Source organism: Agrilus planipennis, unplaced genomic scaffold (assembly GCF_000699045.2).
Source record: "Agrilus planipennis isolate EAB-ADULT unplaced genomic scaffold, Apla_2.0 scaffold59, whole genome shotgun sequence".
Classification (NCBI taxonomy): domain Eukaryota; kingdom Metazoa; phylum Arthropoda; class Insecta; order Coleoptera; family Buprestidae; genus Agrilus; species Agrilus planipennis.
In genome coordinates, this window is record NW_020438942.1 from 701869 (window position 1) to 715288 (window position 13420).

The window sequence follows — 13420 nt, forward strand, 5'->3', positions numbered from 1 at the left end:
TCGCACTTGGAGCTCCTGGGACTGCCGTAGTACCAATATCCGAATATTCAAGGGACAAATCCCCTTTCAGTTGAATTAGTTGCACTGCAGCATTGCTGAGACATCTCCGCTGGGTTATCTTTTTATAACGGGTCACTTTCACTAGCCTGTACCACATTTCTTTTACATAACCTCCTATAATGGGTTAGTTCTATTTCATAACCATTTTATATTATTTTTAGTTATTAAAACAATAAAATACTCAAGGAAATGCATGTAAACATGTTAATGCTATATTTGTATTGTGAAATTATTCATGCACCCACATGTACATTGATGAAAACCTACACCTACGTGCAAAGTTGTACCTTGTATAAACATTGAAGAATACTAGGTGCTAACTGTTAAATGTGGTGCCAAGTCAATTACCGGTTTTACGCTCAGTTAACATTTAAGTATAGTTAGTAGTTAATACGAGACACATGTATTTAATTAATCAGGTCGTTATGAATACTCAATTTAATTTTAACTGGCCACTTAACACCATTTCAGAAGTAATTTAAGCAAAACAACATTTTACCTTACGCGGAAATTGTGACAATTGAGGAAAATTTTAGAAACGAAGTAAATCAAATCCGTTCATGTGTTCAATTTGTGAAACACCAAGTTTGTAATCTTTCAAACTGTTTCACCATACCATGAAAGGTAATGAGAGATCAATCTTTTACAAGCCATTATTGGTACAGGTACCTGGTGGTACCATTGATGTGTTTGCCCATTTCACATTTCCGTTCATATTTTAGATAAATATTTATCAACATAAGTTGATGAGATTTCTATTTTGAACAGTAACCATGAGGAAGCCTTAAGAATATCTCTAAAATACGTACGTACTAAATATCCTAAACTTCGTTCAAAAATATTTATAAAACTACAGTGTAGCATAAATGTATTTTTAAAATGTTTCTACGTGGCGATCCAACAAGCCATTCCAAATTTTTTTTTTGTAGTGTCAAATTTCCAAATTTTTCGTTTTTCTACTTCACTTGACAAAAAAGCCTTTCAACTAATTTATTCTTTTCTCGTATAAATTTGATTTGAAGCAAATTAAAGGTATGCATCCGAAGTTGTTTTTGTCGCGTTTTTGTGTTTGGTATATGTTGGGCGCCTGCGATCAAGTGTTTGCTAAACGAGGTATTTCGGGAACGATATGCATTATTTGTCAGGCCATGCCTATGACGGAATTTATTTATAGACTTTCAATACTCCACCGCATATTTTTTGAAATGATTCCGTGGAGAAGGGGACTTGTCCACCGACATCACACACTATTACCAGAATAGATTTACCTGTAAACGGGCATGTGAATTGTTCAGTTTGGGGTCCTCTGAAGCTATTTTGACACTTACATCACTTACTCTCATTCATCCAGTTCTGTTACATTTTCACGACATCTAACACCACATCATGGTAGGTAGAAATTTTTACAATTTACTATTAAATCGTTCATTATTAACGTCTTTTAAGCAAAAACACTTTGTCAAATCATTTTTAGTTACTTATACAAATTTCTTTTTTGATAATTACTTACATACCTACTGTAAATTCCAATAGGAATATGAACAAAACAACATTACGGCTGTTATTGTTAAGATTTCTTCGTCGTTAATTTTGAATAGTCCTCCACAGTGGCAGTGTTTATGTTGCCGTTCTTTTTTGCTTTTCTTTTTTTAAAACGGACCATTTCAGGCGGACGACGATGCCCAGAGACAAGCAATATTACGCAAAGCGTTCCAAATGTTCGACCCGGGCAATAGTGGTACCATTGAAACCATCAAAATAACCACCATTTTGAACAGCATGGGTCAAGTATTTGACCACAAGGAATTGGGCGAAATGATAAAGGCTAACGACCCGGACAATTCGGGAAGAGTTGATTTCGAAGGATTTGCAATGATCGCTTCTCATTTTCTAGAAGAAGACGATGCTGAAAGTACACAACAGGAACTTAAAGAAGCCTTCAGGTATTTGTTTACTGTTTATTCATGTCATGGGCGATTCAGGCAGGATGAGCTCTTAATAGTTTATTGATGTATGTTAAATAATTCTGTATTTCTTAATGTTAGTCTAAAATTATTCTTTATCAAGGACAAAAAGTATTGCTAATGTCTTCAACATCTACTTCGAATTAAAAATATTTCAGAAAATACAATACAATTAATTTAATTTGTTGCAGGTTGTATGACAGAGAAGGGAATGGTTACATTACGACGGGAACGTTGAAGGAAATATTGAAAGCCCTTGATGATAAACTGACGAACGCAGAACTGGATGGAATTATTGCTGAAATTGACACAGACGGCTCTGGAACTGTCGATTTTGATGGTAGAGTATAAAATAACGACACAATGAAATAACAATCTATAAACAACACATTTATATCACTAATAAACTTTTTTGTTTTCCAGAATTCATGGAGATGATGACTGGTGACTAAACAGGGATTCGTCCTTCATCCTATCAAAAAGTACTTCAAAATATAACTATAAAATCAAGTTGTTATCAGAATACTTATTGTGTAATCAATTTATTGTTTTAAGTCGTGTGTTTTGACTTTCTTTGATTATTACACTGTTAAAAATACTTATTATTTGTATTTACAAATAAATCTTTTATGATACATTTAAAAGTTCAACATCTTTTCTTAATTGTCATTCTTCGAATTGTGTAAAATGTCTCTAGTCGTTGTAAAGGTCATTACTAGAATGTCTTTCTAATAAAGGGTCATTGTATTGTTTCCATGAATGCAGAAGTATCGAGATTACATTAAGTCCAACTACAACATCCATTAAAGTAAATAAAAAAAAAGGATAAATAAGGATTACGTTCAGTCGTTTAGATAATCCTATTAAATGTAGAGAAGTTTTATAAGAAAGGGATGTATAAATAAAATACACTATAGATAGTTTCAATTCAATACTGTATGCAATTTGTAAAAAAATATACAGAGCGTTTAGAATGGTCTATGCGAAATATCTGGATATCGGATATGGGTGGTAGAAAATATGAATACTTCTAGTTGCAATGTATAACCTAAATAAGTGTTTGTATATGGAGACAATTCTTCAGATATCGGATATAGATACGGTCAATGACGCCCGGATACCGGATGTAAGATATGGATGGTTCTAGGTGTAGTGCGTATCATGAATACTTATTCTTGGATACTTTTCTGGATATCGGATACAGATGTCAACAAACGTGAAGTGAACTGAAAATGAAACAGAAAACTCTTATGAAAAATTATGAATACTTGTATCGGGATACTTTTTCCGGATAACGGATACAGATGCCAACGAAAGTGAATTACATGGAGTGGAAATGAAACAGAAAAATTATAAAAAAATCATAAATACTTGTATGGGGATACTTTTTCCGGATAACGGATACAGATGTTAACAAAAGTGAATTCAAAATGAAACAGAGAACTCTTATGAAAAAAAATTATGAATACTTGATTCCCGATACTTTTTCCGGATAACGGATACAGATGCCAGCAAAAGTGAATTAGATGGATTGAAAATGAAACAGAAAACTCTTATAAAAAAATGTTTATTGCACAATCCTTTTCTTTTGTAGCAAGAATATAACAATCCCAATTATGGTAACACTAACAGTTTTGGCATATTGTCTGAGCACATTTTGTTACTTATGTACTTATGTATGTGGTAGGTATGTGTATATGAATGTAATTACTTATGTATATTAATGTATGTGTATATTACAAAAGGTTTCATTATAAAAATACAAAATGTCATGGTCCCACTGGAGAACTCATCACTAAATGGTCAGTCGATCGTCGAAAACTGCTATTATGGCCAGGAAGGTAGACCGGATTCAAGGTGCGATTACACAAGGGACTGTGAAATGTTGTCATGGACGTCGGAGACATCATGCCGTCCGACAGGGACCTATTTCGGAACCTTTTATGGCGATGTTTCCGATTAAAAGGGGGCACCTGGTGCTGCTTCATTTGGTGTCTTATACGTGGCGTCGAATTTAAAGAGTCTTCGTAACTGTAAAAAAACATCACATTTACGAACAAATGGGATAATCTGAGGATTCTTTAAAATTAAAAATTGCCGCATTTATTCTTCGTAAAATATCATAAGTAGTTATAACAGAATGCCCAGAAAATAGGGTTAGACAATGGCAGCAAGATAAAAGACTTGATTCTAATAGTTCTTGATCATCTAGGTTAGGTTAGGATAGGTTAGGTATTTGTAGTTATAACAGAATGTCATAGAAAATAAGGTTACACAATAGCAGCAAGATAAAAGACATGATTCTGGCAGTTTTTGAGTATTTAGGTTAGGTTAGGATATGTTAAGTTATGTAGTTATAACAGAATATTACAGAAAATAGGGTTAGACAACAGCAGCAAGATAAAAGACTTGATTCTGATAGTTTTTAAGTATTTAGGTTAGGTTAGGATATGTTAGGTTATGTAGCCATAACAGAATGTCACAAAAAATGAGGTCAGACAATGGCAGCAAGATAAAAGACTTGATTCTGATAGTTTTTGAGTTTTTAGGTTAATTGAATGCCGCTCGAGTTCATAATTCTAAAATACACTTTATAGTTTCGATAAATTATTGCAAAAGAAGTTAATGCCCTTTTCCTTCACTTACTTGCTACTACTATCTTCTGAACATCGACTAGTGGAATGACTGCAAGCGCAATGAACCCCCGCGTCCACAATTCCGGAATCATGGCAGCTGGAATGAAGGGAAGTGACCGAAGTCTCTAACCCCCCCGTACTTTTGGATCTGTCCCTGTAGTGTGGCTTATTTCTGCCCGTGTACCTCGTACATGCAGTTCCGACTTTACCAGGAAACGGAACTGGAAGAAAATGATCTGGACGATCTTCTCGACCAGTGTACTGTAGACCTTCTTCGAATGATGTCGGAAACAGGGAAGATTTAGACAAGCCACTCATCGCCATATTATAACTCGATGGAGGGGCATGGAAATAACTGTTAGCAATTTCCCTAAGAATTGAGAAGAAAAATATATCATTGACTGTGGTTAAAATAAATAATAATTCGTTTTACCTTTTGCTGGGCTTACGAGGACAGAGAAGACATAGGGCCGTAATAAAGGCACCTAAAAATATAAGGCATGCCAATATAACGACTATGATTTCGGATCTTGACAACAGGGTGCTCTGCTTGGCTCGTTCTTGCACGGAAGTACTGCTGGTTAGAGCCAAAATCGAATTGTTACCTAAATGTTCTTCTATATCATGTTGCCTTTCATGGATGACCCTTTAAAATTTAAATCAATTTATATTTGTAAAAATAGTGTAATCAGTAACTTTCTGTATGTTATTGCCTGAGCCTAATGTTTATGATTAAGGCACAAAAAATGGTACCAACCCTAAATGCCCTCATTTTGTAATTGCTGCATGATTATTGTTAATGATTATTATTATTTCCAATTGTTGGACGTCTGCATGCTATCTAAATCTTACGTAAACCGAAACGTACCTATTACCTTGACCTAATGATCGTAAAATTTTATGTACCTACCATAGGTAAATTATGACATTCGTGTAGGTACATTCCGTTGATACTAACTTACCAAAAGGCAGTAAAAGTATAATTGCATAGTACTTTGTAATTTAAAAGAAATTCAACGGAGTTTATATTTCACCTACCTTTTTAGTTTTTCCATGTCGACAACAACATTGAGCGAAGGGTCAACTGCGTATAGGTACATATCAGTGCTGAAAATAAATAAATTGATTTTCATTAGGATTCAAAAAGAGCTTTTTAAAAATACTGCAACAGAAATGCGCTCCTCTCTTTTCTCCAAAATTTCATGACAGGCTCTTTTACCAATGGCCCTGCTAAAATTTTTGTTTTACCTTTAATACCTCATTTATATTGCACCGTTTAGAAAAAGTAATGCGCTTAAGATATTCCAATTAATCATGAATTTATACTTCATTTACTTTCTGTAGCGATTTGCCCCTTCCATTGTCTTGGATGCGCGCTAGCAAAATCGTAGGTAGGGAGAGAAAAGCTCATTATACTCTCGACTTTTGTTCATTAAACATACTTTTCCATACAGTACCTGCCAAAAGTTTTGTTCAATCATGAATAGTAGTGCGAGTCGAAAACAAGCGTTGAAGCCTTTAATATGTCTTCAAATATAAATAATCATCTCGTTGATATTTTCAGTAGTAAATGGTACCAATAACAGCACATTTGAGCAATGCAATTGTAATGGATAAAATGGTCAATTTTTCCGTGCAGTACTGTACGGATTATAGGCTTCTCACCGGTTAAGAGTTTGGCCGAGAGTTGTCTCCTTTCTTTTCTGGCCTAGTGCTGTTCTTTTCTACTTTGCGCCGGTCAAACTGAAGGTCACTTCGCAACAGAAAGTAAACGAAGTATAACTAGGTAAGCTCTAAGAGAGATCAAGGTAGGGTACGATCGATGGCCCAACGATGAAGTACGTTGTCTCTGTGTCGTAGAGATGAGGGTTCGATCCATGGTAAAAAATTAAAAATTTATCATTCGCTTTTCAAATAAAAACAATACATAACCACCCCAACATACTTGATCAGCCATTTCTTCAATGAGGGGATAGGAATAACACATTAAAAACAAGAAATTATTAGAATTTTAATGAAGATTAATAAAATAATGGAATATCTATCTATTTTATGTCCCTGCGCATATTTTTTGTACTTTCTTTACGGGCATTCACTTTTCATGTATATATATAGCTATATATACTGAGATACATGCATTCGTGACAAAAATCGATATGTTTTTGTACGCGAATCCTTTGAAAGTTGTGACAAGCTCATTTGTCATATATACTTACACGCTGTTATCGACGTATTTCTTTTCAATATGCGGCTCCAATTTTCTCACCCTCACGTCGTACCCCGTAATATTGTACAATGCCCTAAAAAAAATGAAGAAAGCAATATTTTAACACGTACTAGAACAGCTCAGCTATATTATGTTATAGATAACGAAAAAGAAGAATTGAAATGAGACCCAATACTGATCTTTATTAAATATACATAGGTGTACTCATTAACGAAAATATCAAATACAGTCGACTCTCGTTAATTCAAACTTGCGATAATTCGAACCTTTCTATAATTCAAAGTTATCACGAGTTCCTTACAAAATCTTTATATTTCGAACTAAATCAATACATTTCTATGCACTTGGTAATTCGAACGAAAAAATCATTGCTACGTAACAAAACGACGCGCTAATTCGAATTTATCGGCGTCAAACACTCGACAATTCGAAGTTGCAGAGGGAAAGAGACAAAAAGATTGTAAGTACATACATTTTGAGGCAAGTTCAAACTTCTATCATCGCATCATCGAGTCTTTGTTTTTGTTATGATTAGTTTGACACACAGTTCCGCACGAATTGGTTTGTTTAGTTATGTTTCAATTATTGTTACTCTTACGTTGTTTACAGATTAAAAGTTCGAAAGATTAAATTTCGAACCATTTAATATTTCAAACACTCGATAACTCGTAATATTTTAAGAGTCCCTCGAGTTTCGAATTATCGAGAGTCGACTGTATTTTCTTGACTCATTTTTATTAAAAACATCACTTTCTTTTCTCTTTGTTAAATAGACTGTATTTAAAAACAACACAATTAGGGTGTGTTCCGAAATATAACCCGGTATACTGACCAGTGCTGATGACGTCGTGAATCGACGCCATACTGTTGATTCGTTCCGAAATATACTGGCCAGTGCGTTGACGTCTAATTGACGCCATATTGAGAATAGTGCTTGTGCTCGTTCACAACAATTTTGCTCCAAAAGTTATTAACGTTTATTATAATAAAATATTGTCCAAACTCTGAAGCGCACACGCCCGTATAATATACTGTTACGGCACACTTGTTTCACCAGTACAATATGGTGGCACACCAGTACAATATGGCGTCGATTGATGACGTCATCAGCACTGACCAGTATGCTGGGTTATATTTCGGAACACACCATTAATTTTATTAAATTATATTGTTCCGTAATTTTTCCAATAATCTAAAGAAACATTTTTAGCGTCCATTTTGAACGTAGTACATGAAGCAGCAGCTTCTTGAGTGGTTAACGTACCTACGACCATTTGATGATATTGTGAATAATCAATTTAGCATTCCTTACAAAGTGAGCAAAACACCCTGTGCATTACGAACTTGAAGTAAATGAGACAGATATACGCACCTGGTTATGCTTTCCATGTCCTTTTCTATTTCCATGGGTTTCTTGTTAAGAACCATAACCAGTTGCTGTTGTTCGTCTAAAATATACACCTGCAAAAGATCTTATTACATTTGGAACTACGTCAAACCCAATCGTAAATAAGTAACTAATGTGAGCACTAAATAAATTTATGATCAATTCAGTTATAAAAAGAAACATTAAGTCATGTTTGTCAATAGCAAATTATATCATCGGCGAGTTTCTTTTAGATTTGATTTGATTTTCCATAACGTAAAATTTGTAGAGTAAAGTACACAATGGTTCAGTTATCAAACAAGTGGCGTGAGTTTGAAAATGATTATTAAAATATGTTACTATGTAATCAAAATCATAAATATCTCCTGATCAGAAAATACCACAAATGGCATGGTGAACGCCATCTGTAGTAAGATGCTACATCTCCTGATCAATAGTGAAAATTGAAATGATTGTGGCGGCCCTCAAACTGAATCATGAGATACTCCATAAATGACTAATTAAATACTACAAACTATTCATGGATGAAACATGTTCTTAAGGAACCATACTTACGAAAACATTGGCAATAGAGGACTTCCCATCATCTGCCCCACGTCTATCCATTGCCTTAACATCGAATCCAAACACTTTTCCCGAATCCGATTCGAAACTTGCAAGTGTCTTTATTTGACCACTTACAGGATCAATAGCGAAACGTTTGAACTTTTCCTCTGGTTTACTCAAAATTTGATAACGGATTTCGCCATTTATTCCCAAGTCTTGGTCGGTAGCCTTATCAGAAACAAGATTATCTAACATTTGTGATTTAATTAAATATCTCATTTATAGGTAGATAGGTAAAATAAAAAAAAAGGGAAAGTTTTCCAATATAAATTTTTATTCACTTGTCAAATGCTTTCAGCCGGACGGTTATGATGATGATAATTTATGTAAAGTACCTAATGTCCTTTGTTTTGACTCACAGATTGAGTTTGATAAGTAAATATCTTCGTATCTTGTCAAACATATAAAATACTGCGGTTAAATAGGTACTTGATAACGATATACTTCCAGTAACTTGACTTCTTGATCCTCTTCAAAATTATTCTTTTCGCCATTGTAAATAATGTACATAATTCTTAAAATAGGATTCTTTTTTTTGTCTGAGAGTCTCAAAAAACTTTTTAAAAGGGTTATAAATATGCAGGGGTTGTACTGTTTATTTGCTTTGTCGCGAAGCATATCGACGACCACATGCGCTTCTTTGACAGAATTATAATTGACTGAACATACGCCCCAATACGCAACGAATCCTTTAATTTTATCTACCTACGTCTGAAAGTTTTGATTCAATTACAATTTTCATTCCTTGCTGCGTAATTTTAATTTTAATTAAGTTGTACACAAACCGAGAAACAGAAAAACAAAATTAAATATTTCTTCCCTTGCGAAATTAGTTTTAAAGGTGAATGAACTGCAACAAGGGTGAATGACTGTTTAAGTGAATGTAAATATTCTCCTTCCATTATATAATAATTACAAATTCTGTTACAATGATCAGCATCGATTCGATTATCGATTCCTGAACTAAATAATCTAGTGTAGCCCAACCTAATCTTATCAATTTATAAGAACTTACTTGTAGTTTTAAAACAGGATGCCCGTAGCTTGCTGTTGCAGGAATAGCAGCTATAATTGGCCCTCCAGTTGTTGCAAATGCTGGTGGATTATCATTAACGTCTGTTATTCTGATGACTATCTTAACTTCATTATCTTCTTTAAAATACAAAAGGAAATTAGTTTAAACTTTGATAAACTTAGTCAAAAATTTGAAACGTTTTATGAATATGTGCAGAAATACAATAAGTCGCCACCTAATCTGCAGACGTTTACAATTAAGTGTAAATTCAATCATTTTTAAGATCTCTTCCAATTGAGAATACTTCCTAACGGTGCAGAAAAGTGACTACAGAAGGAGACTTACGAGGGTGAGTTTTTAACTTCGCGGAATTGCTAGGTAGGGCATTAGTTAGAATACTTACTCGAGTCATTACGAATTAAGAAACTCATTATTAGTATAAATACCAAGTTGTTATCGTGTCGTAATTACTTCAACAGTCTTTGAACTATCGTCGACCAAATAAGTCAATCGGGAACAAATTATGAATAGAATGGATAAAATCGAGTACCACGCTGTTATAAAGTTCCTTGTCAAGCAAGGAATATCAGTTCAAACCATAAGGCAGGGATTCATTTGAAGAAGACCCACGGCCAGGTCGAGGTGACCACTCCGCATATCAATTAAAAAGTCGAAAAATTAATACCGGAAGATGCCCGACTTAAGAAGAAACAGCTCTCAGAAATGGTAAGAGTATCAGATATAATAATTTCTAAAATTCTTGGCATTACTAAAGTCAGCGCACGACGACATTCTTTTGGGAAGAGATAAAGGTATCTCCATAAAACTGCTCATCAATCCTGAAGCGATTAAAGGAAGCAGTCAAAGAAAAAGGAGAGGAAAATTGACCTAAGGTGTCCCTTCTGTTCACAAGAGCCGTGTTGTGTTGGCTGCCCTGCAGAAGATCGGCTTCGAAATTTTGACTCACCCACCGAACAGTCCTGACCTAGCTCCCAGCGATTATTACCTATTCCCAAACTTGAAAAAACGCCTTCGTGGGAAGAAATTTTCAAGAGACGAAGAAGTGAAGGATGCAGTTTCGGCTTATTTTTTAGTCAAAGACGAAACATATTTTTTCGAATGTATACGTATGTTAATCGAAAGATCGGAAAAATGTATAAGGGTAGCAGGTGAATATATTTATATACCCCCCCCCAATCCGCGAACTTAAAAACGCCCCCTCGTACTTTTTATTAATCTCATTAGCAACCAGCAGCCTTGAAAGTGTTATATGCCTACATGTACATACACAATTCTCATCACAGTGGAAAGAAACTTACTTAGATTCCCCAACTTATCATCAGTGATGGGGTACACCATAACGGTCATGTCCCTTCCCACCCTATATTCGTCAACCTTCACCCCAAGATTGTACAAGTCCCTTCTTTCCCTATCTGGGCTACGTATTATGTACAAAGTTCCATTCCTCGACTCCACTTTGTACATCTTCCTGATTTCTTCATCACCATTGTCCACTAAACTGAACCGTAACTTCTTTTGTCTATAATGATCCGTCACATTAATCGTTAGTACTTGTAGTGGCACAGGCACATTCTCTTCAATTTCTACTTCATAATATTTGTGAACAAACAGTGGCTCAACAATGGTCGTAACGTTTTCCGGTACATCGACCACATTTACCATCACCAGAGCTGTCGAACTTAAACTGGGAGATCCCAAATCCGACGCAATCACGGTAACATTATGTTGCTTCTGTTTTTCGTAATCCAGTTTGGACATAATGGTAATGATACCTTCCTTGGAATCAATGGAGAAGAAATTTTGTTTTCCTGACTCGTACGGGATTCTAAACAATATCAGACCGTTTCCGTTTCCACTAAAGTCCGAATCGTTCGCAAACACTTTAACAACAGGTGTACCGACAGGATTATCTTCAGCTGCGTACGCGTGATAAACTGGTAATAGTTTTTCGCTGCCCCTTATTTTATCTTTTACCTTTAACTCCAGATCGTGCCCGTAAAATGTCGGACTATTGTCGTTTATGTCTAATACGTTCACGTCTACGTTTACTTTGCTCGACAGTTTCGCCCCTTTCTCAGGATTATCCTCGGCAACGACGACAAAAGAATATTTATCTTGTACTTCCCGGTCAAGAACTCCTTGTACCGTCAATAATCCTGTAAAGCGATCGATGGTGAAAGGGAAGTAAACCGCCTCGTCTGTTTCTATTTTGTACGAGATGTTGGCGTTTTTTCCGAAGTCCGCATCGGACGCTTCAATCTGCCCAAGTACTTTTCCAGAATACAGTCCCTCTTCAATATCAAAATTGTACCAGGACTGCAGGAAAACAGGAGGGTGGTTATTGACATCGTTTATGAGAATCTGAACAGTGACATTATCCCTCAATTCACCGATATCAGTTGCTGCAATATTCAGACGGAATTCAGACTGAGCTGGCAGATTTCGAGCAACAGTCACCTCCCCAGTGGTAGGAATAATCGTGAAGTACTGCCTAACATCTAACGAAGTGTAAACATAATTATCACTAGGAATGTATGTTTCAGAAATGATTGAGTAAGTCACGTCAGAATTGAGACCAACATCCTTATCAGTGGCTAGCATTTTGAACATTATTGAACCAACTGGAATATCTTCCGGAACCAAAAGAACTGGGATAACCTTCTCATTATATTCCTTATTCGAGGTGTTGCTAAAATAGTAGCTCGTAACAGATACTCCTGTTTGCTCTTCTAAGGCTGTTAACTTTTGGAGAGTACTGTCAAACATTAACACTTTGATGCCTTGATTGGGAGTAACTGATAATTCTGTGAAGACTGGAGGATTGTCGTTTTCGTCTAAGATAGTAATTCGCAATTTGGCTTCGCTATATAGACCTCCTTTATCTTTTGCTAAAATTTGAAGTTCGTAAATTTCCTTTTCTTCCCGATCAAGAAAGTTCGTTCCACTGAAAGTCAATCTTCCAGAAAATTTCCCGATTTTAAATTTTTCGCTACCTTCTCCTAATATTGTGAGTGAGAATTGTCCATTTTCACCAATGTCTGAGTCAGTTACCCTTATTAGATAGCTCAAGTCTACTTCGGTACCAGGTGGGGAGTTTTCCTTTATTAGACCTTCATAATGAGCGTGTCCAAATTCTGGAGCGTTATCATTCTCATCGTCAACGATGACCGTTACCTGATATATTGCGGTACCACTGATAGCCCCTTTGTTGTACTCTGCCACCACTGTTAAATGATATGTGTCTCGTTCTTCCCTATCCAATGACCGTTTCGCGTACAATGAACCATCAGAAGAAACAATGATATTATCTGTTACGTCTTTTTGATTTGCGATAACAAACTGAAGTGACGACGATGTTATGTTCTGTTGAAAGATTTTTCCAATGAAAACACCAGGTCTGTTCTCTAGCACGTGAAATTCTATCGGGGAGCTTCCAGTGTGTCTGTAAATAGTAATAGCATAGATGAGTAGATCGTTAGAAAATCCAAAATATTTGATGAATAA

General features: G+C 35.4%; 2 protein-coding genes across 2 annotated transcripts in view; one reads left to right on the forward strand and one right to left on the reverse strand.

The window, feature by feature from the left end:
• Positions 1-1306: 1306 nt before the first annotated feature.
• LOC108737919 (troponin C-like) lies at positions 1307-2661 on the forward strand. The gene is made up of 4 exons (XM_018471107.2): positions 1307-1449; positions 1729-2003; positions 2216-2364; positions 2448-2661. The coding sequence occupies exons 1-4, from the start codon at positions 1447-1449 to the stop codon at positions 2474-2476; spliced, it is 456 nt and encodes a 151-aa protein (XP_018326609.1). The 5' UTR covers positions 1307-1446; the 3' UTR covers positions 2477-2661.
• Positions 2662-3575: 914 nt separating this feature from the next.
• The window catches only part of LOC108737882 (cadherin-89D), a 47508-nt gene continuing 37663 nt past the window's right edge, over positions 3576-13420 (reverse strand). The window contains exons 10-18 of the mRNA XM_018471014.1: positions 11215-13358; positions 9896-10029; positions 8830-9048; positions 8260-8348; positions 6877-6960; positions 5699-5767; positions 5094-5306; positions 4671-5030; positions 3576-4055 (exon numbers count right to left, since the gene is read on the reverse strand). Coding sequence (XP_018326516.1) covers positions 3794-4055; positions 4671-5030; positions 5094-5306; positions 5699-5767; positions 6877-6960; positions 8260-8348; positions 8830-9048; positions 9896-10029; positions 11215-13358 — 3574 coding nt within the window. The 3' untranslated portion in view covers positions 3576-3793. The remainder of the gene's footprint in view (positions 4056-4670; positions 5031-5093; positions 5307-5698; positions 5768-6876; positions 6961-8259; positions 8349-8829; positions 9049-9895; positions 10030-11214; positions 13359-13420) is intronic.

Excerpts from the sequence above, each read along its gene's own strand:
- LOC108737919 (XM_018471107.2), top strand. Across the intron at positions 2,004-2,215 it reads GAACTTAAAGAAGCCTTCAG|GTTGTATGACAGAGAAGGGA; the intron begins GTATTTGTTTAC and ends AATTTGTTGCAG. Across the intron at positions 2,365-2,447 it reads TGGAACTGTCGATTTTGATG|AATTCATGGAGATGATGACT; the intron begins GTAGAGTATAAA and ends TTTGTTTTCCAG.